This window comes from Gymnoscopelus microlampas, assembly GCF_963454915.1.
Source record: "Gymnoscopelus microlampas genome assembly, chromosome: 22".
Taxonomy (NCBI): domain Eukaryota; kingdom Metazoa; phylum Chordata; class Actinopteri; order Myctophiformes; family Myctophidae; genus Gymnoscopelus; species Gymnoscopelus microlampas.
The window spans coordinates 23,581,956-23,608,025 of record NC_139959.1 but is presented as its reverse complement, the minus strand read 5'-3'; the positions used below and the strand labels follow the sequence as shown (position 1 = coordinate 23,608,025).

General features: G+C 42.2%; 1 protein-coding gene across 3 annotated transcripts in view; it reads right to left on the bottom strand.

Annotated features, from left to right (window-relative positions):
• The window catches only part of drosha (drosha ribonuclease III), a 137,951-nt gene that overhangs the window by 34,849 nt on the left and 77,032 nt on the right, over window positions 1-26,070 (bottom strand). For all 3 annotated transcript variants that reach the window (XM_084049033.1, XM_084049034.1, XM_084049035.1), the window contains exons 24-25: window positions 24,390-24,460; window positions 7,695-7,739 (exon numbers count right to left, since the gene is read on the bottom strand). In XM_084049033.1, coding sequence (XP_083905159.1) covers window positions 7,695-7,739; window positions 24,390-24,460 — 116 coding nt within the window. The remainder of the gene's footprint in view (window positions 1-7,694; window positions 7,740-24,389; window positions 24,461-26,070) is intronic.

Below are 26,070 nucleotides of genomic sequence, written 5' to 3'. Positions count from 1 at the left end.
GCAACACAAAAAGACAGACTTCGCACGTGTCAAAACCAAAAGACCTGGAAGTGGTCGGTTTGTGCGCCCTCTTACACTGAACATCAGCAAGCGACGCAATTATCTGCGCAATGCCTGCTATTACTTATACCGCATGGGCGCTCATTACGCCTCCTGCTCTTCCTTTCAACAAGCTCTCAGCACTCTGCTTAGGGCAGGTGTGGGGGGAAAAAAATAAATAAATAACACCTTGTAACCCTCGAGGCAGTGCTCTTGGGCATGATGCCAAACTTACAAGTCCCATACGTGAGCTCAGACGGCCTGCTTCCTCATCAATTAGCACGAGTACAAATTTGAATATGTATTCCTTCGCATCAATGCTGTTAGAATACCCTCAACCAGTGGTAAAAAGGTCCAATACAAAATGTTATAATTTAGCATTTTCAATTTATGTTTTTTAACTGTTTTTGTTTTGTATGTTTTTATGTGGACAGTGGTCCCCAGGAAAACTAGCTGGTTGCTACGGCACCAGCTAATGGGGATCCTTTCATGAAATAAAATAAATTGACTGGCAGCTGTTTTTTTGCTGGTAAAAAACGCATAGGCAGGCCTAGGCCGTAGCGTGACGGTCCAGGCATCCTAGGCTGCAATGCCTAGCCTGACAGCGTGTTCCAGACGACCTTTGCTGCGTGTCACCCCCCCCCATCTCTCTCCCCATTTCCTGTCAGCTTACTTTTCCTATCCCTCTCTAAATAAAGGCATTAAAAAAAAAGAAAAATCTAACGCATAGGCAGATTGACACACTGATGCAAAAATGCATATATGCAGGAGAACACTGAGCAGCGCACGCACACACAACCCCGGTGTCAAGGGAACATCAAGAGGAAACCTGGGTGTGCACAGTGTGTGGTATCGAGGTCTCAGCCGTGAACCTGGCTGGTGCCTGGCAGAGGGAAGTGGGAGAGACCGCGGAGGTTCCTCCCTCCCTCCCTCCCTCCACCCAACCCAACCCTGACCACAGCAGCTGCTTTCTAACGTACAGCTCGGTGTAAGGAGATGTGGGTGGGTGGCAGGGGTCGAGAGATTGTAGCGAATGATGTTTTATGCATAACACTGAAACCAAGGGTGAAATTATGAATTGAATCGTTGAGCAGACTTAATTATACATCATTTTGTGCTTTACTACGATTGCTCTTGTACAGGCTAACTGGATGAATGAATAAGTAGTTAATAGATAAATAAATAAATACATTCATAAATTCATAAATAAATTACACAAATCTACCGATTAAACATAGTTGGATTCCCTACGATGTTTTGGATATTTTGGACCTACAAATCCGCATTGCGTTGTGAGGTTGTACAGCAGGTTAATACATGACACCGCCGTGCGACAAAGTATGAATCAGGCTTCAGTCTGTTTGGCGTTTCATGCAGCGGTATTGGCTGCCTGACAGTAGCAGCATGAACAGATTGTGGCTGGTGGGGGGTGAGTGCCGTTGATGATCAGCTTTGCCTTGGCTATCGACCACTAGGTGTACATGTCCTGGAGAGAGAAAAAGCCCATCTCCAGCGATGTGCTGGGCTGTCTGCACTAGTAGTCCAGGCAAAGTAGCATTTCCAGACAGACTAATTGTAAGAGCATTTTTTTTCAACAGATATCATTTCTATGAGGTGTCTGAACAACATACTAAAAGTCCTAAGAAATCCTAGATGCGGAAATATGTTTAATTCTCATCAATTCAAGATGTGTGCTAATACCTCGAGAAAACTAAACACCCTAATGGGCTTTTTTTTCTCTTTTGTCCTATCACAATGAAACTTTCCACAATGAATCTTAACATGAAAACTAAACTTTTTTGTATTACAAGTTTCTCTGAAACTTAATTTGAATATGCAAATTAGCTTAATATATATTGAATATGCCCAAATTTGCAAATCACGAAAATTACTTTTCCCCAAAATGTATTATATTTACATTGTTGTTTTTTAATGATATCAAACACACTGATCAGACTTTCATGAATCATTTCATCTAAATATTGTGACTTCATAGAATAACATCAAAAACACCATTCATACATGTATGACAAATGCATAAATCCGTCAAATCTTCCTCCAACCATCCTACTGCTAACGGTTGATGGCAATGCTGCTTTTGGACTGGCCTCTAACCTGAAACCTGCCTGGCTTGGTTGTACCTGCCGGGGGTATAACCCCCACCGGTATAGTCCTCAGGGTCACAGAGGCACACAAGCCTCGTAGCATTGGACACTTAATGGCAGGGTCTGGACTGGAGGAGCTACAGTACTAGAGGGGGTGTATGCTCGCAATACAGTTTGCCACATGATGACTGGCAAGGCGGTCTCCAGGGCAGTTCGTGGTCATATGCTTGTTGATGCAGCACTGAACACTATGTTGCTGGCTGATGCGTACAATGTGCCAGTCCCAACAAAAGACACAGTCGAGGAAACTCGGATCGAGATGGCGCCTGCCACCGATACTGAGCCAACAGAAGACACAGTCGAGGAACCTCGGATCGAGATGGCACCTGCCACCGATACTCAGCCAGTTGATGAGGAAGTACTCAATACTTTACCAGAAACAGATGTGACAGACTTGACCATATTCAGTGAACTATATGACAAAGTCATGTCCTCTTCTTTGCCGATAGGAGAACTGTGTTCTGAAGAGGTTTTAGAGAGAATCCAGAGTACTCTTGCCAGGAAGATGGAAACCATGAATACAAGGACAGCACAGCTTTGGCAGAAATACATGAATATGATTGATATTCTGCGAAACTAGAGCTGAGAGGACAGGAAACTAGAGGTTACATCTTCAATGTGTTCACGATATGTTACCATACTTTGCAGCTACTGGACACCGACTATATGCAAAGTCAGCCTATGTGTACCTGCAAATGATGACAGCCCTACCTGAAACACACCCAGATGTCCACAAGAAATTTGAGGAGGGATTCCACGTAGTGAGGCGAAGCAACAGGTATTGGGCTGGACTGTCCACTGATCTCATTATTGAGCAAGTGCTCATGAGAAATGTATAAACACATGGTGGCCTAACGAGAGGAAAAGGATTCACAGACACAACGCTTAGTGTGGGTCCTTTCAATGCCAGCGTGTGCAAACATCAACAATGCTATGCAGTCATTCACAGGTGTCTCATATTAGACCAGCGACCAACATAAAGACCTGTCCAAGGCCAGGCAAACAAGAGATGTCGGTGACACGCTTGCCCTTCTCACCTACAGTATCTGAAAGAGAGAGATCCTTTCACTGGGGGTGCTCCTTCCATTCCGACATCTCGCCACTCCGACTTGTGGCTTCCGCGTGCGGTTAGGGTCAGGGTTAGGGTTAGGTATAGGGTTCGTTAACGTCGGAAAGGCGACATGTCGGAAAGGCGACATGCACCCCTTTCACTGAGAACCATTCCCTGCACAACATTGCTAATGGCATGACAGCCGAGCAGGGAGTGAATGTTGAGAAGTCAAGGGAGATAGGGTGCAAGATTTTGGAATCTATGATAGGGAAATCAGTGGAAGAATTCACCTTCAGGAAAGCTAACCAAGCAGTGACTCTTGCATCTAGATCAACTGTCAAGATCAGAGGAGAGACAGTAGTTGTGGATCCACAGCTGTTATTCCAGCGTCTCGTAGCAGTGAGAGACCGTTAGTAAAAACTGACTCTAGCTTTCTCAAACAAGCTAAGGTGTTCAGCCTGTCAGAGGAAAAGGTCGGAAAAGGAATCATCGTTGCAGCAGGTGAAAAGGCTCTAGTCTCACTGTATGGGGGTGACAAAGATGAATCGCTGGATATGCTGAGACACAGGCGATTCTGTGAGAAAGTATCGAAGAGCACATCTCCAGTGGAACCTCAAACTCTTCCACCAACATCATCAGCTGTGAAGTTCCACAGTCTCCGTGTGTTCTACCAGATCCATGAATGGAAATGAACAAGTGAAAGCATGAGTCCAGAAGACTGGGGATGGCATGCTGTGGTAGATTCATGCCAATAATGACTGATCAGCCTGCAGGACCACCAGAATTACTTAATGTGGTCTGCTGTAGCTGCAAGAAAGACTGCAGCACGAAGAGATGCACATGCAAAAAACATGGACTCCCTTGCACTGCCATATGCGGAGAATGTCGTGGTACTAGCTGTACAAATTCCCAGTTGCCTGATTTTTCTGATGACTAGAATCATACAAAAGGAGTTGAGGATCACGTTTGAACAATAAAATAAACAAAAAACACAAAAAAATAAAATAATACGAAAAAAACACAAAAAACTAAAAACACAAAAAGAACCTCCCCTGTTGTTGCTACCTTGTCGTGGAGGGGGGGCTTGTGTGCCTCTGTGACCCTGAGGACTATACCGGTGGGGGTTATACCCCCGGCAGGTACAACCAAGCCGGGCAGGTTTCAGGTTAGAGGCCAGTCCAAAAGCAGCATTGCCATCAACCGTTAGCAGTAGGATGGTTGGAGGAAGATTTGACGGATTTATGCATTTGTCATACATATGAATGGTGTTTTTGATGTTATTCTATGAAGTCACAATATTTAGATGAAATGGTTCATGAAAGTCTGATCAGTGTGTTTGATATCATTAACAAACAACAATGTAAATATAATACATTTTGGGGAAAAGTAATTTTCGTGATATGCAAATGTGGGCATATTCAATATATATTAAGCTAATTTGCATATTCAAATTAAGTTTCAGAGAAACTTGTAATACAAACAAGTTTAGTTTTCATGTTAAGATTCATTGTGGAAAGTTTCATTGTGATAGGACAAAAGAAAAAAAAAAGCCCATCAGGGTGTTTAGCTTTCTGGAGGTATTAGCACACATCTTGAATTGATGAGAATTAAACATATTTCCGCATCTAGGATTTCTTAGGACTTTTAGTATGTTGTTCTAGACACCTCAGAGAAATGATATCTGTTGAAAAAAAATCTCTTACAATTAGTCTGACTTTTGGGTCTAAAATGGGCTAGATTGCCTGGACTATAGCCTATCTAGCGTTCTGCAATTGAGCGTGGTGTAGTTCCCATATTTGTATTACTTGTAATTAGGGCTGTCACGATTACTATTTAAAGGGATATTTCACTTTTTTTCTTTTTTTAAGGGACATTTTATCGTCTACTTAGGCTTTTGGGAGCACCCCAGACAGTTTTTAAGTTGCTTGATTCAGTAATTAGATATTTGATTTTTATCAGACACGCCCCCTTCCTATACAAACCCTTTGTAACTTCAAACTCCATTTTAACCATGTTAGATTCATCGGAAACACCTGTCCTTGGTTCTAGTGACTGACATTGTCCTTCTAATGCGTGAGGAGACCTTGTTTTTTCAATTACTTTTTTTCATTTATTTGTATTATTTTTTGGGGAAAATGAAATAAAATAATACAAATATAATACAAATAAAAGAAAACACGGCCCCCTCACATATTAGGAGGGCAGGATGAGTCACCAGAACCAAGGACGGGTGTTTTTGATGAATCTAACATTTTAAAAATGGAGTTTGAAGTTACAATGGGTTTGCATAGGAAGGGGGCGTGTCTGATAAAATTAATATCAAGTATCTACATTCTGAATCAAGCAACTTAAAAACTGTCTGGGGGCTCAGAAAAGCCTGAGTACCCGATAAAATGACCCTCTTTTAAGAGTGAAGTTGACAATTAATTGTCACTCAAATAATTGCAATTAACGATTTCATTGTGTGGTTGGCATTGAATACTGGAACATATGAAAAAAAATCTCTCGCTCTCTCTCTAATTTTATACATAGCAGAATAGAAATAGCTGATCTACAAGCTTACAACGTTTTAAGCTTGTAGATCTGCTGTTTCCGTTTTTTTTTATATTTGAAAAACATGAACGATTATGATGATTATCGATTATCTAAAAAAAAATGTGATTAGATGATCATGTAATAATTGTGACAGGCCTACTTGTAATATAAATAAATAAAAGTCCAGGTCATTGTGGTATTTTCAAGGACATATGATCTCCTAGAGATCAAGAGATCGATATGTCTGAGTCATAGTCGGGGGCTTTGTCAGAGTATCCGTTGTACCTGTCTGTCTGTGTCCCCTGTCTGTGTCCACATCACCATATTTGGGCATAGTGGTCGGATCTGTGGCTCTGGACAACCAGATCTCCATATATGGGCGGGGCGGGTTTGTTTATGGTTATGTCTGAGTCATAGCGACGTGGCCGTGGTCCTGCCTACATATGGGCGTATCAAATGTGTTTATTATGGTTATGTCTGAGTCAGAGTGACGTGGCCGTGGTCCGCCACCCCCCTCTCATTAGCCAATTTTAATATAGGATTGTGTCATTTCCCATGATTGGTTCATGTCTCAAAAACATTGTCAAGGTTTGGAAGGTTTTCCAGAACGTGTGGGAACCCTGGATACATGTTTAGTCCAAACTCCTCCTGACACTGTAGCACACCAGCTAGCACAGAGATGGCTGCCCCCGGAAACCTCAAGAATTTGGGGGATTGAAAAAAGAAATGTAACATGGAGTAAACAAATTAATGTACATTACACATACGATAGCACACAGAAATGCAAAGGCGAAAACAGAATTGGGCCAAACACTGTATATGTAAAAACGTTTGAAGGCATGCCAACAACAGATGTCCAAATATATGCCGCAAACAAACTCGCTCTCAAACACAAACACATCAGAGAGAGAGTGAGAGAGAAAGAGGATAGCTGACGCTCCCCTGAGAATACCCCCTACCCCATGCGATTTGGGCGCTGTAATCCCGTTACGGCATCTTTGATTTCGCCAATTTCAAACAAACACTGTCAATGTTCAACGTTTGTGAGCAAGATCACGCAAAGCACTGGGGAAAAAAAATATCTTCTCAGTGCATCGCAGCGCTGAAAGGAACAATAGAGACTAGGGGAGAGACTGCAGGTCTTGTGACACAGTGGAACATTAGGATGATACAATAGTCACACGAGGCGCTCGGGGTGGCACAGTGGTAACATCCCTGCCCACCACCACCCCAGAGGTTGTGGGTTCGAAATCCACCATGGTGCATCCGGCTTTCTCGGGCGTCTACACAAACACAATCGGCCCGTGTTCGGGGGAGGGCAGCCGGGCGGGGAGGGCGATATGTGTCACTGCATGTAATCCTACAGGCTGGGGGGCGGCACCCGTCAGCGGGGAGCATTGGGCGGGAGGAGTAGGACGAAGACCCTACGTCCTCCCGATGGGGGCTTCTCACTGGCAGGTGAGTCAGTAGGATACAACAGCAGTGACAACGCACAAATGTGTGTGGGGAGGAATTCATTGGCATAACAACTAATTTGGGGAGAAAAAGGGAGTCAAAAATAATTGGCTACTCTAATTTTAGTGTGTGTGTGTGTGTGTGTTCATGTACCAAGCAGTTTTGAATCTTCATAATCTGATGGTCAGACTATGCTGGCCGGTAGGATTACTGGGCTGCTTTTTAGCTCTCTGCTGCCCCTAGTGGCTGAGTGCTGTGGGCCTCGCGGTAAGACTACTCAAAAATAGTTGTTCATAAATGCGTGCAAACAACTGTATGCTATTTTACGTGCATATCTGTTTCTTTTGTGTATATGTGTGTAGACAGTTAAGTTATAGCCCTTTAAAAAAAACAAAAAACAGAAGTAGCCAAATAAGCAGCTGCAATAATTATACAACATATTCACCCACCTGTAGGGGATGAGGGGGGTAGTTGAGCCAAACTTCACGCAGATCCTGTGGGAGGGAGGGAAGGAGAGAGAGAGAGAGAGAGAGAGAGAGAGAGAAAGAGAGAGAGAGAGAGAGATAAAGACAGGAGTGGAGGGGGCGGGTGGGTGTGATAAAAGGAGGATAGAGAAGAAAGGAGATATTTTGGGGAGGGTGCAAAGAGAAAAGGAGACATAGTTAGAGGTGATATGGTTCCATTAGACACAGAAAGAATGCAGAATGAGTCGTCTCATAACGTGAGAGGCGTGTCCTATCTCTGGTGGGATGCACAGGGTTGGATGGAAAGGGGGGGGGGGGTGTTGACGAAGATGGTGGGAAGCACAAGGTTGGTGGCGCTTTGCAACCAACGTGTTAAGGTCTAAGATATTGAAGTTTCTAGATCTACTTGAATTTAAAACTGCACAGATTATTTATAAGGCAAGGAATAAACGACTACCTGGAAATATACAGAAACTGTTCAAGGAATGGCAGGGGAGGTATGAATTGAGTTTGAAACATCTTGACACTCACACCACTCTGAAGAGCATGTGCATATCTGTCAGTGGAGTGACGTTATGGAATGGTTTAATCATGTAATATAATTTTTTTTTTAAAAACAGTTCAAGCAGATTACTTAGAGAAATATAGACATGAACATGTACACAGTATCTAATTATACTAATTGTATAGGGTGTAACTGATACTATATATATATATATATATATATATATATATATATATATATATATATATACTAGAGTTTCGGGTGGCTACGCCCCCCTCAACCCCAGCCGCGCACGGGGCCCAGCGTGGGCGCGTGTATATTGGGGTACCCAAATCGCCGGAGTAAAACTGTGGAAAAGTAAAAAAAAAAAAAAAAAAATTTGAAGAAATTATATATTTTCTGTTTCAGGGGGTCCGCGGACCCCCTGCCGGTCCACGGACATCCTGTGGAGTGTTGGGACGCGCGGGGACCCCCCTGGAACATCGCGGACGGTGTATTTGTTTTTTTCATGAAGGTTGTTTCTGGCGCTTGTTTTTAGAAAACCTGGCATGCCAACTTGGCAACCCTCACGTTTACCCTTAGCAGATGCAGTAACGGTGCGCGCTGTAGTTGTTTTCCACGCTCGCGCTAATGAAAGACTAAACGGAGAAGCTTATGATTGTGAGGTTGAGCGTGAATGTATTAGCATTGTAGTCACCTGAATTGAGCGTGGAAGCAGAAGACACGGTGAAGGGGAGGTGAAGGAGGCGCTTCTGTTGTTGTTTTTCTGGCGACGGAGAAAGCTGCGGAGTTTCAATGGCGGCCGTTCGTGTTGTTTCGGCGAAACCCGTCGCCGTTCGGTGTCGGTGGTGCGCACGCTAAACGGTAAGAAACTGATTCACCTTCCGTTTTGTCCGAAATGTGGTGAGTGTAAAAAAATATGTTGCGACGTGGAAACTGTGGAGTGAGCAATGATAGGTGCCCTACGCCACCCGTAAATTGTGAAAGTCGGCCGTGGCTACTGTGTTGGCGACATGTGCTGTGTCGGCGTTGTGTTCACTCGATTACAGAGCTGTGGCCATAGTGTCAGCGGCACGCGGAAGTAACTTGTCGTTTATGTATATATATATGATTATGGGGTGTTGTCTGCTCGGTATAACATGTTATTAATATATATATATGTAATTGCTGGTTAATTGATGGGTATGGTATGATGTGGTCACACACACACACACACACACACACACACACACACACACACACACACACACACACACACACACACACACACACACACACACACACACACACACACACACACACACACACACACACACACACACAGTATATTTGAGTGTGATTGTGTGTATAAGTAATAGTCTTTGAATGTAAATACAGAATATTTTTGAGTGTTTAAAAAATATAGTGCTTCAGCCTATGCCTTTTCGATCAACCAGAAATAAATGTTGGATTACAGTGAGTAATGTTTTGCGATACTGTTGATGTGGATCGAAATAAACTAAACTAAACAGGTGGTGGTGGTGGGAGAGGGTATTAATATGTGGTACGATCACTTCTTGGTAGTCTGGATGCACACATGTACTTTCCGGGAAAAAAGGACCCCCCCAACCCCCTGGTGGTGGGGGGGGGTCTTGGTTAATTAGGAGGTCGGGTGGATCACTCAGACTAATGGGTCTGCTTGCTTTGACTCTACCATCGCGGTCACACAAAATGAGTCACCAGACACGCGACAGCACTCTCTGTGCGCACACGTTTGCCATGCCTTGCCGTCTCACATTCCAGTTAAATAATAAGAGAGCGGGACAGACAGAGAAAGAAAGACAATGAGAGAGAAAGAAAAACTGCATAGAAGAAATAAGAAAGAAAGAGAGAGGGAGGGAGGGAGAGACCGAAGGAATAATTGCGCACGAGTGCGACAGCCTACGAATGAAATGTGTGATTACAAGCCAAACTCTCCACCCACATTCCATACACACTGAGCAAAGCAGCGAATGATTCAATTACATCCATTCTATGGAGAAAGCAGACAACAGGTTTAAATGATTAAGCTCTCACTGAGTCTCTCTCTCTCTCTCTCTCTCCCTCTTTCTCTCTCCCTCTCAGGAGGTATAATTACAGAGAGTGCAAATCATCATCAGAGGTGACGGATGAATCACTGCTATTTGGAGGATGAAGCTGTCATGCTACAGACAAACACAAAAGAAAAACAAGTAGGAAAATGTTTTATTTAGTTGGAACAATCGTAGTTGTTGTGTGGAGGGAGAAACCGAGACGAGGTCGATTTGTGATCGCCGTACATATTTAACGACTACTATACTCTCAATGGCGACAGTTATACAACTCTATATGATTTTGATCCACAAAAGATCCTACAGAGGGGTCGTATAGGGAGAGTATATGCCTGGAAGGTATAAAATATACAGCCTACGGGGGAGCAATACGGAGGCTCTATACAAAACGCGAAGCAACAGTACATTACAGCAGTGGTTCTCAAACGTTTTCATGTCAAGGCAGCCGCAAAATTACATGTATTTGGCCGCGGACCCCCATCTCAAAATATTTTGTTCCAGGGACCCCCAGAAGCTAAGATTTGAGTTACAAATGTTTAAAAAAAATATATATATATATTCAAAGATTTGCACATATGTTCACGATTTTTCAAAAATAGCCAACGTATAAAATATGGATAAAGGGACCCCACTTTGAGAACCAATGCATTACACAGCCAAACATATAGAGATATTTTAATGCACATCAGGGACACTCGCATCTGTGACGCGTGCAGTGTGTCAGGGCAATTAGATGATGTATATAGAGTAGACCCTGCTGGAGATTGTTCAAGAACCAAAAAACAAACAATTTCTATGGCTAAAAAAACTCAGCCTCTCATCTTATTGTATTAGCTCGCTCACACACACACGCACACACACACACACACACACACACACACACACACACACGCACACCCCCCCCCCCCCCACCCCCCCCTTGGGCTGCTGCACATCTATGATTGGGAGATAATGGCACTCTCCTCCGACAGGGTCCAGAGCGCCCTGACAAATTGGTCACTAGCTCCGGGGGGCTGCCGATAAATCCATCAATTCGAGTAGCGCTGTATAAGAAATCAACACGAGAGATAAGGACCTACTGATCAATAGTGATGGAGGGGAAATTAATTGTGGATATTCAGCCGCCAACCCTCCGTAATCTATGCAATTTGATTGGTTGGGGGCAATCACATGGCTATAAATTACAGAGTTGAGTTTAGACATGGGTTTCGGAGGTTCAATTAATTTAGTTAAGGTTAGATATTTTACTAGGTTAAGTTTAGGCATGGTTTTGATGTGGTTTAGTCAATTTGAATTATAAAGGTTAGGCACTGTACTACTGTATGCTTAAGTTTGGCCATGGGTTTTGTGGGTCATCTAAGCCCACAGTCTTTGGTGGGGTCCTTTCACAGGATATGGTCAGCAAACAAGCACGTCTTTTGCAGGATGTGAAAATGAGAAGTTTCAGAGCATGAGTGTGTGTGTGCAACTGTGGACATTCATTCTCTAAGTAATTACCAATCCAAAGACTCAAAAAAGAACAAACTAAACAAAAACAACACACACACACACACACACACACACACACACAGAACATCACTTTGCAACTGACTACATTAACGGCGGCAGTTATGATGGGTGTGTGACAGACATACCCTGCCTTCTGCTGCCATGACACACAAACACACACACACACACACTCTTCTACCACTCCTTAAACAGAACAAGACAAACAAAAACTGCACACACACACTGAGATGAAGCATGTGAAAGGCCAGGGTGAAGTGGAGAAAATAACAAATGGAAAGCAAGGGGCGGTGTAAAAAGGCAAACAAACAGACAGCGTGTGCGTGTGTGTGTGCGTGTGTGTGTGTGTGTGTGTGTGTGTGTGTGTGTGTGTGTGTGTGCGTGCGTGTACATGTATGGTACGGTGTAACAGAAAAACACTACAACGACATTGTGGAGCAGAGGACATGAGTCCTTCAGTGCAAAAACAAATGAAAGAAAAATGTGTGCTTGCGCTTGTGAGGAATAAATCAAATTCAAGCAAAGTCAATTCTTTAGTTTTTTCTATTAGATGAGAATGGGGTAGGCCACTGGCCTCGCTTTTTGTTTTCTTCTTCGTCTTGAGACTGACACAATGAAAGTCAAGAGAAAGACCACAGGCAAACATCTAGTAAACAACCGTGGACACACACTTGAATCGATTCCTACGGAGTCTGTGGTCACTGACAGCTACCGTGAGGTGTTGTCATAAGGAGGGGGTCGTCAGCCTGACCTGCATTTAACCTCTGTGTATACAGTATATAGCACGTAAAGCTAGCACACTCTACCGGTGCCCCGAGAAACTGAGACGAGGTTGATTTGTGTGTGATCGCCGTACACGTACAGTTTTCAAACTTGAAACATTCCATGTAGAAGAAATCTGCTGTGATTTAATGACTACACATTCTCAATGATAACGGTTACAGAATTCTATGTTATTTTAAACCCATTTAGACCGGGAAAGCATCGGTCTGTGTCATTTTCGATTTCTTTGGCTATTCAAAAATAGCAGATATACAAGCTCATAGCTCATATTTTTTTGAACATAACTTTAAACCTATCTTTTTTTCCTTGCATTATGGTTCCCCCTAGTTTTATTTAATTTATTGCTAACATGTGGTTTATTGCTACGTTCTTGCCCTGTGGGCTTTAAATGTTGTTCAAAAATGTATTCTCTTTTCTTTTCATGTTTGTCGTTCTGTACTTTTCAGAACTGTGTACTGCCGCATGGTAATTTGTTTGACCATGCTTACGGGCACATTTTACTGTGTTTCTTGGTTACCATGTCTTTTTTGTATGACCTGTTGTGAAGTGCACAGAGACCCCTTGGGGTGGTGTTGCACTATAAATAAAAATAAACTAAACTACAGCGGGGTTGTATAGGGACTAGGAGAGTAATATGTCTGTATAGATATATATAATAATATACTGTAACTGAAAAGGAGCCCTCAGCTGTTGCTTGGGCTCAGGGTTGCCAGATCTGCTTATTATAATTTCCCCGCAAGATTTTATTTGAAAATAGCCGATCTATAAGCTCACAACGCATCGCATCGCGACACATTGGGAGCTTGTAGATCTGCTATTTGAAAATAGCTGCTGTATATGTTAAAAGTGCTCATGTTGCCCATAGTCGCTTCAAACTGTTTCCTGTTTGCTGCACCAGAAAAGTGCTCTGTTGTGCTGCTGCAAAGTTTTAATGATATTTCCACTGTTTTTATATATTTCTGGTCAATATATACCTCAATATATTGATATTAGTAGTTGAGTGGACTTGGGCAAGAAGTGGCTGTGGATCAACAACTGCTGGAGGAGATATTTGGAGGATTCAGTTCGGGGCCTACCTGAGGTCTCCCCAGCTCAAGCCAGGGCCTACCTGAGGCCTACTGCCCAAGCCCTCTAGCCTGCAGCAGGATGCCTAAAGGTGTTGACAAGGTGGCTGCTGAAAAGGCTGCGGATAAGCCTGTGCTCAAGAAAAATCTCAGATCCCAACAACCTTGGTCTGAGGATATGAGTGAGCCAGGTGGTGTCATGGAGGTGGATGCATCTCTGTTGGAATCAATCAATGCCAGACTAAGCAAGTTGGATATGCTTGACTCACTACAAGAAGACATCCGTGAGTTGAAAACCAGCCTTGAGTTTAGTCAAAAGCAGATTGAAGACCTGACAAAGGAAAATGCCATACTTAAAGGTGTGGTGGAAGAGGTGCAAAGATCTGCTGCTTCTATCACCTTGGATAACAAGAGAATGAAAGAGACATTGTTGGACATACAGTGCAGAGAGATGAGGGACAATCTGATATTCTCTGGCATTAAGGAGGATAATGACAACTCTGAAGACACTGTAAGACACTTTATGACCAAAAACCTCAAAATGCCCCCGGAGGTTGTGCGAGACATAACCTTCTCCAGGGTCCACAGATTGGGGAGACCTGTGGATGGCAAAACACGTCCAATAATAGCTCGTTTTGAGCATTACAAGCAGAAAGAGTTGGTGAAGAGCCGAGGTAAGGAGCTGAAAGGGTCCTCATTTTGGTTAAATGAACATTTTCCAGCAGAGATCAATGACAGGAGGAAAAAACTGAGACCAATATTGAGAGAGAATTGGGCCCTGGAACATAAAGTGGCACTATCAGTCGACAAGCTGTATATAAATGGACAACTCTACAGGGACTCAGAGGTGACCCCTTGGCTCTTTTAGAATAGCTGTGTGTGTGTATGCGATGGATATTAAGCCAAAGACATGCAGTCAGGTGATTCAATAGCACTGAATATACCTAAGAAGGGGTTAAAGATTGCACATATTAACATCTGCAGTCTTCGTAACAAAGTGAATGAAATTGAGTCTCTGCTGTTGTCTAACAATGTTCACATACTTGCTATATCTGAGACACATCTAGATGAAACATGTGACAAGGAATTAATTGTTAGTGGGTATAATATCTATAGGAAAGACAGAAATATTTATGGTGGTGGTGTAGCTTTTTATATCTTAAATGATATTCCAGTAAAGAAGAGGGAAGACCTTATGATTAGTGACATTGAAGCCCTATGGGTACAAGTCCATTTGCCTAACATTAAACCTATATTAATGTGTTGCTGCTATAGACCACCTGATTCCAATGCTCAATACTTAAAAACTGTATGTGAAATGTTGGATAGAGCATCAGATAGTAACAAGGAATTGTATATAATGGGAGATATGAATATCAACTGGTTCTCTCCAACATGCTCACTTAAGAAAACGCTCCATGCTATAGCCGATACATGTAATTTAAGGCAGTTAGTTAACCAGCCAACCAGAATTAAAACTACCATAAATGGCACATCCTCTACCTGTATTGATCATATCTTTACAAATTCAGCTGATCTATGCTCAAAGGTGATTTCAGTTGCATTTGGGTGCACTGACCACAATATAGTGGCTTTTACTAGAAAGGCAAAAATTCCAAAAGCTGTTCCAAAGGTAATTCATAAAAGATTTTATAAGAACTTCAATGAGGGCTCATTTTTAGAAGAACTGGAAAACATACCGTGGTATACTGTAAGTGAAGAGGAGAATCCAGAGTTGGCTTTGAATTTGTTTATGCAGTTATTTTTGTCAATAGCTGACAAGCATGCTCCAGTTAGAAAACAAACTGTTAAATCTGTAAGATCACCTTGGATTGACAATGAAATTAAGAACAGCATGACTTTAAGAAATGCTGCAAAGCAAAAGTCAAGTGAATCTGGAAGTCTTGCAGACTGGCAGATATACTGTAAATTAAGGAATAATGTGACAAAAATGAACAGAAAGAAAAAGAAATGCTATTATCGAACAAGGATAAATGAAGTAAGAACTGACAGTAAACTGCTGTGGAAAACATTTAACAATGCTCTGGGTAGGGGTTCTAATAGGGCTTCCTCCTTCATTGAAGTTGATGGGGCTTTTATTACAAAGCCATTTGACATAGCTCAGTATTTTAATGACTTCTTCACCAGTAAAGTAGACAGGTTAAGAAGGGATGTGTCTTGTAATTATGTGCATCATGTTTCCTCTATATCAGACACAATTATGAAAAGTAAGGTCTGTATGTTTGGTTTTGAACCCATTAGCTGTGAGGAGGTGGAGAAACTTTTAATGTCAATACACTGTGACAAATCTGCAGGCCTGGACAACCTGGATGGCAAGTTACTGAAGATCGCTGTACACCTGGTAACTAAACCAATTACTCACATTTTTAATCAGAGTTTGAAGTGGGATGTTTGTCCACAAGTATGGAAGCAAGCAAAAATTATTCCAATTCCCAAAAATTCTAAAACAAACATTACAGGGGTCAACAGTCGCCCCATAAGCATTCTGCCAGTTCTTGCTAAACTAATGGAAAGAATTGTTTTTAACCAAATTCAATCATATTTTTCTGTGAATGCATTAAATACTGACTTTCAACATGCCTATAGAAATGGGCTTTCAACATGTACAGCGCTGACACAGTTAGTTGATGAATGTCTAATGAATGCAGATACTAAGAGACTAGTGGGGTCTATATTGTTGGATTTTAGTGCTGCGTTTGATATCATAGATCACAATCTGCTGCTTGACAAACTTTCTTGTTATGGTTTTACACCATCTGCGGTAGGGTGGATAAAAAGCTATTTGTCCAACAGATCGCAGAGGGTATTCTATAATGGAAGTCTCTCAGATGTTAAACATATTCATTGTGGAATTCCACAGGGGAGCTGTTTGGGTCCTTTGTTGTTCACCATATTTACAAATGACATGCCACTGGTCTTAGACAGGGCCAATATAGCCATGTATTCTGACGATACCACTTTATATATGTCTGCTACAAATGTAGAAGACCTGTCTGTAGCTCTTAACAAGGAACTACAATGCATATCAGAGTGGGTGGTGAACAATAAGATGATCCTGAACATCTCAAAGACAAAATCAATTGTATTTGGATCACAGTATATGCTAAAGTCAAAACCCAAACTGAATCTATATTTGAGGGAGTTAGAAATTGAGCAGGTAGATGAAGTAAAACTACTGGGTGTAACGTTAGACAGTCATCTAACATGGTCTACTCATATTGACAATATAACGAAGAAAATGGGAGGGGGTCTGTCCATGATAAGGAGATGTGCTGAGTTTTTAACTCCAACATCGGCTGTCCAGGTTATCCAGGCACTAGTCATATCCCATCTTGACTACTGTCCAGTTGTGTGGTCCAATGCAGCTAAAAAGGATCAGCATAAATTACAAATAGCCCAGAACAAGGCAGCTCGCCTTGCCCTTAATTGTAATATTAGATCTAATACACTATTAATTCATCAGAATCTGTCATGGATGTTGGTGGAGCAAAGACTAACTGCCAGTCTGGCTGTATTTTTTAGGAACATTTGTTTAAATAAAAAACCAAATTGCCTATATAAAAATATTCATTATACCTGTGATAGACACCAATATAATACAAGACATGTAGCAATGGGTCGATTCACAGCACCCAAGCCAAAAACGAATGCAATGAAGAATACAGTCATGTACAGGGCAATGACCTTCTGGAACTCTCTACCAGTATGCATCACAGAAATTAAGGATAAAAGGCATTTTAAGAAAAGACTAAAGCACTTTCTTGTAATGTCATTTTAATTGTGTATATTCCACTGTACCATCAAGTATTTTTATATTGATATTTGTAAACATGTTCTTTTTTTAATAATTGTTTTGAAAATTGTATGTTAATTGCTCTGTGTGGACCCCAGGAAGAATAGCTGTTGCCATGTGCAACAGCTAATGGGGATCCAAAATAAAATCAAATCAAATCAAAAATCTTTTGGGCTGGTTTTCCTAGACCTGGTTGCTTGTTTCTCTCACAGAATCTGGCAACACTGCTTGGGCTATCGTTGCCAGAGGCAAGCCGAGGCCGTCACTTTAAAAAAAAAACTTTACCCATTACTGGGGGAGGAAGGGGTGGAGGTACAGATTAGGAAAGAGGAAGGACGTTCGGAAAAGGCTCTAGGTACAGTAGTTAGAAGAGAGGGAGGTAGGAAAGGGATATGAGGCCACACAGTAAGTGAAGGGCTGGGATGTACAGTACAGTAAGGTGGGAGAAAGGGAGCTTAGTAAAAGGAGGATGAAGACATACAGTACAGTGCACTGCACGTACACAATTACCAAATGTGACGAGCACACGGATGCTATGGCGACCGCCTCCGTTGTCACAGCAACCTCAGTCACATTTGCTAGGATGTGGGGTGTCTTTGAGTGGTGGCGGAGGGTGCTGCATGTGTAAGGTGGGGTGCTAATGACTGGCAGTATATTAACTCATGGGCAGCAGGTGAGGATCATCATTACAGTGATTGGTGAAAGACAAAATGTGTGTGTGTGTGTGGGGGGGGTGCGTAAGGATTATTTGTTTTAGTTAATTGTTTTGACCTGTTAGATTTAGGTTTGGAACCTGTCATTCTAGAGATTTTTTTATGCCTTTATTGATGGGACAATAGACTGACAGGAAATGGGGAGAGAGATGGGGAGTGACACGCAGCAAAGCTTGTTGGGATCGGGATTCAAACGCGCAACACGCTATCAGGCTGGCATTGCAGCCTAGGGTGCCTGGACCGCCACGCCGACGGGCCCTGTCGTTCAAGAGATGACAAGTTTCATGTTACAAGAACGCCAAATTCACGTTATCAGCAGTAGCGATTTAGCGCTGCATTTGTCTAACTAAATGGGTGTGCAGAAAGCATTAGAAACACCCAGTGTTCGAGGACGAGCAAGGATCATATCTAATCCAGCACCAAAGGAACTGTCGGGAACTGTCAGGAAAATGTCGACTCATCACAGACAAAGGTAAAAATAAAACCACTTAATGGGCCAGGAGACAAAAGTAACCCTACATGACAATGGGAACAGCCATGTGTGGACCGCCACGCCAGATTCACAGGGTGCCCGCCGTCTGCATGGCCTAATACTGAGGAAGAGATTACTATGGTGCTGCTTTGTCCTGAACCAGTCATGAAGTCAGACTTGGAAGCTTTTGTTTTGTGAGCTTTTGTTGAAAAGAGAGAAAGGCACAGAGAGAGGAGAGAGAGAGGAGAGAGGTGAGAGGAGAGATATGGTCCTACAGAGGGCTGGGCTATATGACTTCAATATCACAATTGTTTCAATATTTTGAATCCATTGCTATAAATACATTTTCTATTAATTACGCTGCCCTCATAGTTATCTGACAACATCCGTACTGTAAATATTATGTGCTCGCTATTTTTGCATGCCGCCATTGTACAACAAAGTACAATATAATACAGGGCTGGTGGTTAATCAGACTAATTAATTTAATTTAATCTATTTGAATTTGTTGTAAATTCTTTGCTGTTGCAACACGTATTATCAAATAAGAAATGTGAACCTTTAGTCATATATATGATATGACGTATCGCTATGGAGATATACATTTTTTCAGCTCTAGTGAGTGTGTGTGTGTGTGTGTGTGTGTGTGTGTGTGTGTGTGTGTGTGTGTGTGTGTGTGTGTGTGTGTGTGTGTGTGCGTGTGTCAACTGCCATACACAATCAATTGCCATACAGTAGATAGATATATCTAAAAGATATAAGCCACTGTCTGTTACAATTGATCAATTCTGATAAATAAAATTGTTGATCGCTCAAAGAAGCTAATTCAGTCTGTTGACATTGCCCAGATATTAGCTGGTATAGAAAATTGAGGGTGCTGTTCTGAACTGTGTTTTCCAATCAACAGGTAATTAAGTCCCCCAATCTATACTGTCACGTTTTCTGTTAAAATGTATGTTTTGTTTTCCTCTTTGTTTTATCAGCTCACGTGTCAGTCAGTCTGACAGTGGTCTGGGTTGTTTTGGGAAGAGAAAGAGAGATATAATGTAGTATAGGTACTGTAAGGCATTGGTCCTCAAAGTGGGGTCCGGGGACCCCCAGGGGTCTTTGAGGGAGTTCCAGGGGGTTCCCAGCTAAATGATGGATAGTTAGGAACCAAATGGACCCTTATGGGTCTATAACTCTGAGAGTGTACAAATGGAACCAAATGGACCCGTTAGGGTCCATTTGGTTCCATTTGTACATATCTTTGCAAATGGGGTTCCCGGGCTAATAAGTGTCAATGTGGGGGTCCTTGACATGAAAAAGTTTGAGAACTACTGCTGTAAGGAATGGTAGAGGGCAGAACAGAGTGTTGCTGGCTGGTAAGCCAGCTTTTCGCACTGCCTACAAGCTGGTTTACTAGAGGGTTACTCGAATCACTACAGGATATTACGGTAACATCAGAACAGCAGACAATTTATTGTTGTTCTAAAGTAAATTTCCTCTCAAGTGTTATTAAAAATTACATATCAAAAGGCAAAATGGAATATTTCATTTCCTCTGTGTCAAACGCACAAATCCTCTGGAGAGAGATAAGTTAGGGCCCGTGATGTTGCCCCCAGGGGTTGGAAAGGATTTTTCGCCAGACTCTGCAAAAGAGTTTTCCCGGGCACCGTGCTGCATCAGCAAACCTCTACGCGATTCAAGATGAATCTCCCTCTTTAGATGCTGCTACTCGCACCTCCTAACAGCATTAGCTTATATTTTGTGAGAGCGTATCACAGTGACTCAAAGTGCCGCCCACACATCAATTGAATGAATTAATGTGCCTTCTGGTTATTTCTGAAGCACATCACTGACCTTAAAAGCAACATACAAGGGAACTCAAGCGTAGTCGAGAATTTCTATCACCTTGTTTGAACTACGGTATATCCCTGGGGATGAGGATCCCGGGGCCTCATCCCGGTCCCACGATGATTGGATCAAAAATAAAGACACGATTCTCTTAGAGAATCATGGCAGTGAGACCCTCATTTGCCACTTAGGTACATTCATTCATCCATCCATCCATGTATTTATGTTCCCTTCCCTTTTGGACTGGACATGAAGTGGCACACATTACCACTGGGGGGACACTTGAAATTGTTAGCATTTTAAATCACAAAGTGACTGCTTGTAGACAACCACTGGCTGTCATTCTATCAGTCTGAGCAAAGGAAACTGTACTCTGAGATTCACATTAAAACGGACTCAAAAAAATCCAATACATTATGTTTTAGCAATTCATACGGCTGTTCTACAGTATGTCCCTGATGCAAACTTTGTGTTCTGTGCTAAGTTAACTCATTGTTGAACAGCTGCTCTGTGCGACCTCAGCTCAGGTAAAACTACCTACAGTATGTTACCTTTGAGAATTAGCAGCTGCCTGCCTCTCTTTTTTCTAACTGGCATTTACTGTACTACTGGTTTTACAGTATCTTTAGCCACTAAATTATGAACACTCTAGGCCAGTGGTTCTCAACCAGTGGTCCGGAGACCACCAGTGGTCCTTGAGGGGGTTCCAGGGGGTCCCCAGCCTAATTAATAGTTAGGAACCAAATTGACCCTTATGTATCTGTAACTCTGAGGGTGTACAATGGACCCTAACGGGTCCATTTGGTTCCATTTGTACACTCTCAGAGTTAAATAAACACTAATGATGATGATACAGTGTAGATTGGGACCCCCAAGAAATCAAAATGGTTGAGTCCCTGGCACATCTTTTCAAATGGGGGTCCGTGGGCTAATATGTGTCTTTGACACTGAAAAGGTTGAAATCCACTGCTCTAGGCTGTCGTTTCTCTAATCTGCTTTTTAAACACTTAATGTTTTTTAATGTTAATGAAAGGAAAACCGAGGTCATGATTTTTACACCGGGTACTGCTGGCAAGTCGCCTCAACCTGACTTAGGCTCATTGACTCCCTATGTGAAGCCCAGTGCGAAAAACCTTGGTGTCATAATGGACAGTGATTTTATATTTGATAAGCAGATACATGCTGTTATAAGATCCTCCTTCTTCCAATTACGGCTTTTATCCAAGGCTAAGTCCTTCTTGTCTTTTAGTAACTTTGAAAGGGTGATAAAATGCTTTTATTACGACTCGCCTCGATTACTGCAATGCCCTCTATGCCGGCATCGCCCAGGCCTCCCTCTCTCGCCTGCAGCTAGTTCAACGCACACCTTTTAACTCACTGAGTGCCAGAATTATTTCTGGCTATGTTGTCCCAGTGCCAGATATTTTTTCAAAGTAAAAAAAGTGCTTAGGAAGCGAGATACAGCCCTTTTCAGTTATAAGTTAAACAAAGAGTGGAACGTGAAACACGTGATTGGCACGTTGCACCATAGCGGTAAAACACGTGAATAGCACTCAATGAGTTAACAGGGACTCGAAAACGTGAACACATCACACCCATTCTGACCTCCCTCCACTTGCTCCCATTATGTTTTAGGATCCATTTTAAGATTGTATTGTTTGTTTTTAAATCCCTAAATGGATTAGCACCAGTTAATGTCTCTGATATTCTTAAGTTATATGTTCCATCGAGATCACTGAGGTCAGCTGAGCTGACCAATTGCTGCTCGTCATCCCTAAGGCAAGGCTTAAGCAAAGAGGGCGGCGAGCCTTTTCAGTTATAGCTCCCAAAAAAAAAAACATTTTAAAACTATTTTTTATTCCTTGGCTTTTAAACCCTGATTGATATTTGTATTCATGTTTAATTGTACTGCGTGTTCTTTTGTATTGCATTATGTTTTTATTGTTGTTATGCCTACTGTGCAGCACTTTGGTCAACTCTGTTGTTTTAAAATGTGCTCTATAAATAAAGTTGGATTGGATTGTTTGTTCTAATGCTTGCAATCTACCAGGCGCGCAAGCATAAGGACACTTGGGGACAATTGGGGATCTCGTTTTAAACAAGCTTAGTGCTTTATGAGCTTTCCAGTTTAGTAGACCTTGTATTGTGAATTTGTACTTCCATGTACTGTTGTTCTCATGTCTTACTAAATAAAGTACATCAACACTGATTTTCTTCCGCTCCATGTTAGTGAAAGCAGCCGTTCTCACTGGCCGCACACTCCACTCGCACACGTGAAGATTTTTTTGGCCACACGCATTCTTATTGAAATGCATTGACCAGACATCCCGCTGTCCCGCATCCGATATTGCACTCATTGCACACCTTGGGGAGTGCAATATGCACAGGGTTTGAAGTCGAGCGGTTCTCGAGATGCAAAGGAATATTACACTCACACAGAGATTGTTATTTATGGAAGGATATACAAACATAGGATGTATTTCATGTCTGTATATTGTGCGTGCATGCGTGCGTGCGTGCGTGCATGCGTGCGTATATATATATATATATATATGTATATATATATATATATATATATATATATATATATATATATACGCACACACACATACACATTTTTGGGGGGATTTTCTGTCTTTATTGATAGTATTACAGTGAAACAGGGAGACAGTTGGGGAATGACACATCAAAGGTCTTTGAACCCGCGACGTGCTGTCAGGCTGCATTCGAGCCTATATGTGGTATGCGCCTGGACCGCTAGGCCAGCGGGCACCCAATTATTATTATTTATTTTCAATTGAGCATTATCTGTATATATCACATGTACTCAAGGGTAAAAATATACATTTTTTTATCATTAAAATGTATTATGTTTTGTATTATCCGTTAAATTGATTAGTTTGATTAACTTTTGAAGCCCAACATTTACCCCTCCTTTTGTTAAATTTCTGAGGACATGCATTATCGTGCAACCACGCTCGATCTGAAAACTGTTGTGAATGTGTGCACATCTACCTCGTCCCTAATCCCTCCTCCCCTCCAGTGATACAAAAAAAAAAAAAAAAACAGAAACAAATACCAAACAGCTGTGATTGAAGTCCCATCGTCAAGTGGAAGATTAGGAGGGGGAACAGAACAGCAGAACAGAAGCGATCTTTTGTTCCAGAAGCCAAGAGATGCAGATCTGCTCCTTACTGCTGTTTTCTTTTGTTGGGAGACTGTGTGTGTGTGTGTGTGTGTGTGTGTGTGTGTGTGTGTGTGTGTGTGTGTGTGTGTGTGTGTGTGTGTGTTTCTTCCCTCGAATTAATATGTATGCGTGCATTACATATGCATGTACAGTGTACGCTACAAATTTCGAAATAACAGTACATGTTCAATCGCCTTGCTGCGCTCTGGCAGATGTTTGTTTCATTGTCGTTTTTTCTTTGCAGGACAAATCTTTTGTTAAGAGATGCAGAGGTCTAGGACATTGCCTGCAGGCTATGCTTTAATCATCCTCTATTCATCGCATACAAATTTACTTCTTTGTGTATTTCCATCTTTATAGGGGGAGTGCATCACACTGTGCCTGCAGTCACTTATCCTCTCTTCTGCCTCTGTTCTACCTTATGGCATTCAAAGCGAAAGAGAGACGGTGAGCAGTGCTGACACAGGGTGGGGGTGGGGGCGGGGGTTACATATCATGGCATACAAATACAGACCCACGCTACAGTGCAAACTCAATGGGCCCTTATGTGCTTTCACCACCAGAGGACAACAGAGTAAAATAAAAAAGAAAAAGGACGTCCAAGCCAAGGACGTTGCATCTGTTCAGGCAGTGGTACAAACGCTCTCGCTAGCTGATGCAGACAAAACAAGGCTAGCAAAGGCCAGGGCAGAAGAACACACAGCACTAGAGAACAGAGTTTGGTGAGTTACCTCGCCATTGAAAAGCAGCCGCCCAAACAGTAGCTTGGCTTCCTCCAAGCCTCCCTCCAGATACACAGCCCCTGTGGGAACAGACAGAGATAGAAAGGAAAAAGAAACCAGAAGTTAGAATGACAAATCGATATGAGAGGAAAGTTCAATCAAAAGTGATGGAATCTTTGCCAAAAATAAACAGACTGGTGCAGGATGCTTCCTGCACAGTAAAGTAGGTGGCACACAACCACCCGGCACCATTCTGTAAAGCATGCCACCAATTCACTGCTGGCCTTAAAAGAAGATAAATTAAAGCAATTTCGAGGCAATTCCAGACCTCTCTCCTAATGGAAAAACTTAAAATTAATTGAACTCTGGCAATGAGTTATAATTGCTTTATTAAAAAGTAGGAGTGCATTTTTTAGTGGTTTTTGATGGCGACATGACCTTAGGGGTCCTGGCATCGCAAGATCGACCTCCCTGCTACCCTTGTCGCAGTTGTGTGTGTGTGTGTGCGTGTGTGTGTGTGTGTGGGTCCTGCACATTCAATTCAACATCGCTTCTCGGTCGTCCAAACTATATCCTTCTGCCTTTACTGTAAATCGTGGAGTTCTGAGCAAGTCAACTTAGAAGGCAATAACGACCTGGCAATTGCTTTGACAATTGTGTGGTGTTCTTTTTATGTTTAGCATAATATGAGCCATCATAGAGGGAGGCGCAACAGTGTTTCTGAGTTCAAATGCTCCGGCTGCTTTCATGGGCGACATCAAAAACAGATATAAGGGATTCATCGTCTGGGGAGGGAAACCGGTCGCAGATGGATAACAGGCTCAATTACACACACACACACACACACACGCGTGCGTATCTGAGCAATTTATGGCATCAGTGTGTGGGCTCTCTTTTCTTTTGTTGCATATTCTGAAATGAAAAGTTCAAATCATTTTTGATTAAAAAAAAATAAATAAGAGAAACAACGACATACTGATAGATTAGGATAATCTTTAGTTGCACGCCCCCTACAATGCTGACCATTAATAAGAAAGACCATTTAGCGGCTGAACTGATTGTAAGTGTCATTTAAGTCACCTTGATAAACAAATCAGACTGTGAAATCAGTGTTGTCATGCAAGTTTCAAGATGCGGGTACATTAAAGAGACCCTATTATCTGTGTGGGTATACAACACACTACTTGCTAAACATTTCACATAGTCAGAATGCTAAAGATTTTTCAGCATCTATAACTTCACCAAACCTGTGTGTGCCTGTCTGCCTATCCTGGGCATAACTCGATTTTTCATGACAGAGATCCTCGTATCTCCATAGTCAGTGCCACACTAGGTACTCTGAGAACGGGTACAATACTCTGGTAACAGGTATAACGGGTATTGCATAAACGGGTGGGGCAAGCATTCCCATCTTGCATCGATTCGTTCCCGACTTGCATTGTTCCCAAGTAGGCCGGTACCCGTTTATAAATAACCCATTGATTGTAGTATTCAACGTTATTAGTACTGTGGCAACAGGTACCCCACTGGGTACTGCGAATGCTCTGACAACAGGTGCAACGGGTATAGCGTAACCAGGTGAGGCATGCATCCCCCACTTGCATCGCTCCCGATTTACATTGTTCCCGACTTGCATGGTCCCCGAGTAGGAGTAGTAGGGCTATCAACTTTCCTCAGAAATGATATTCGA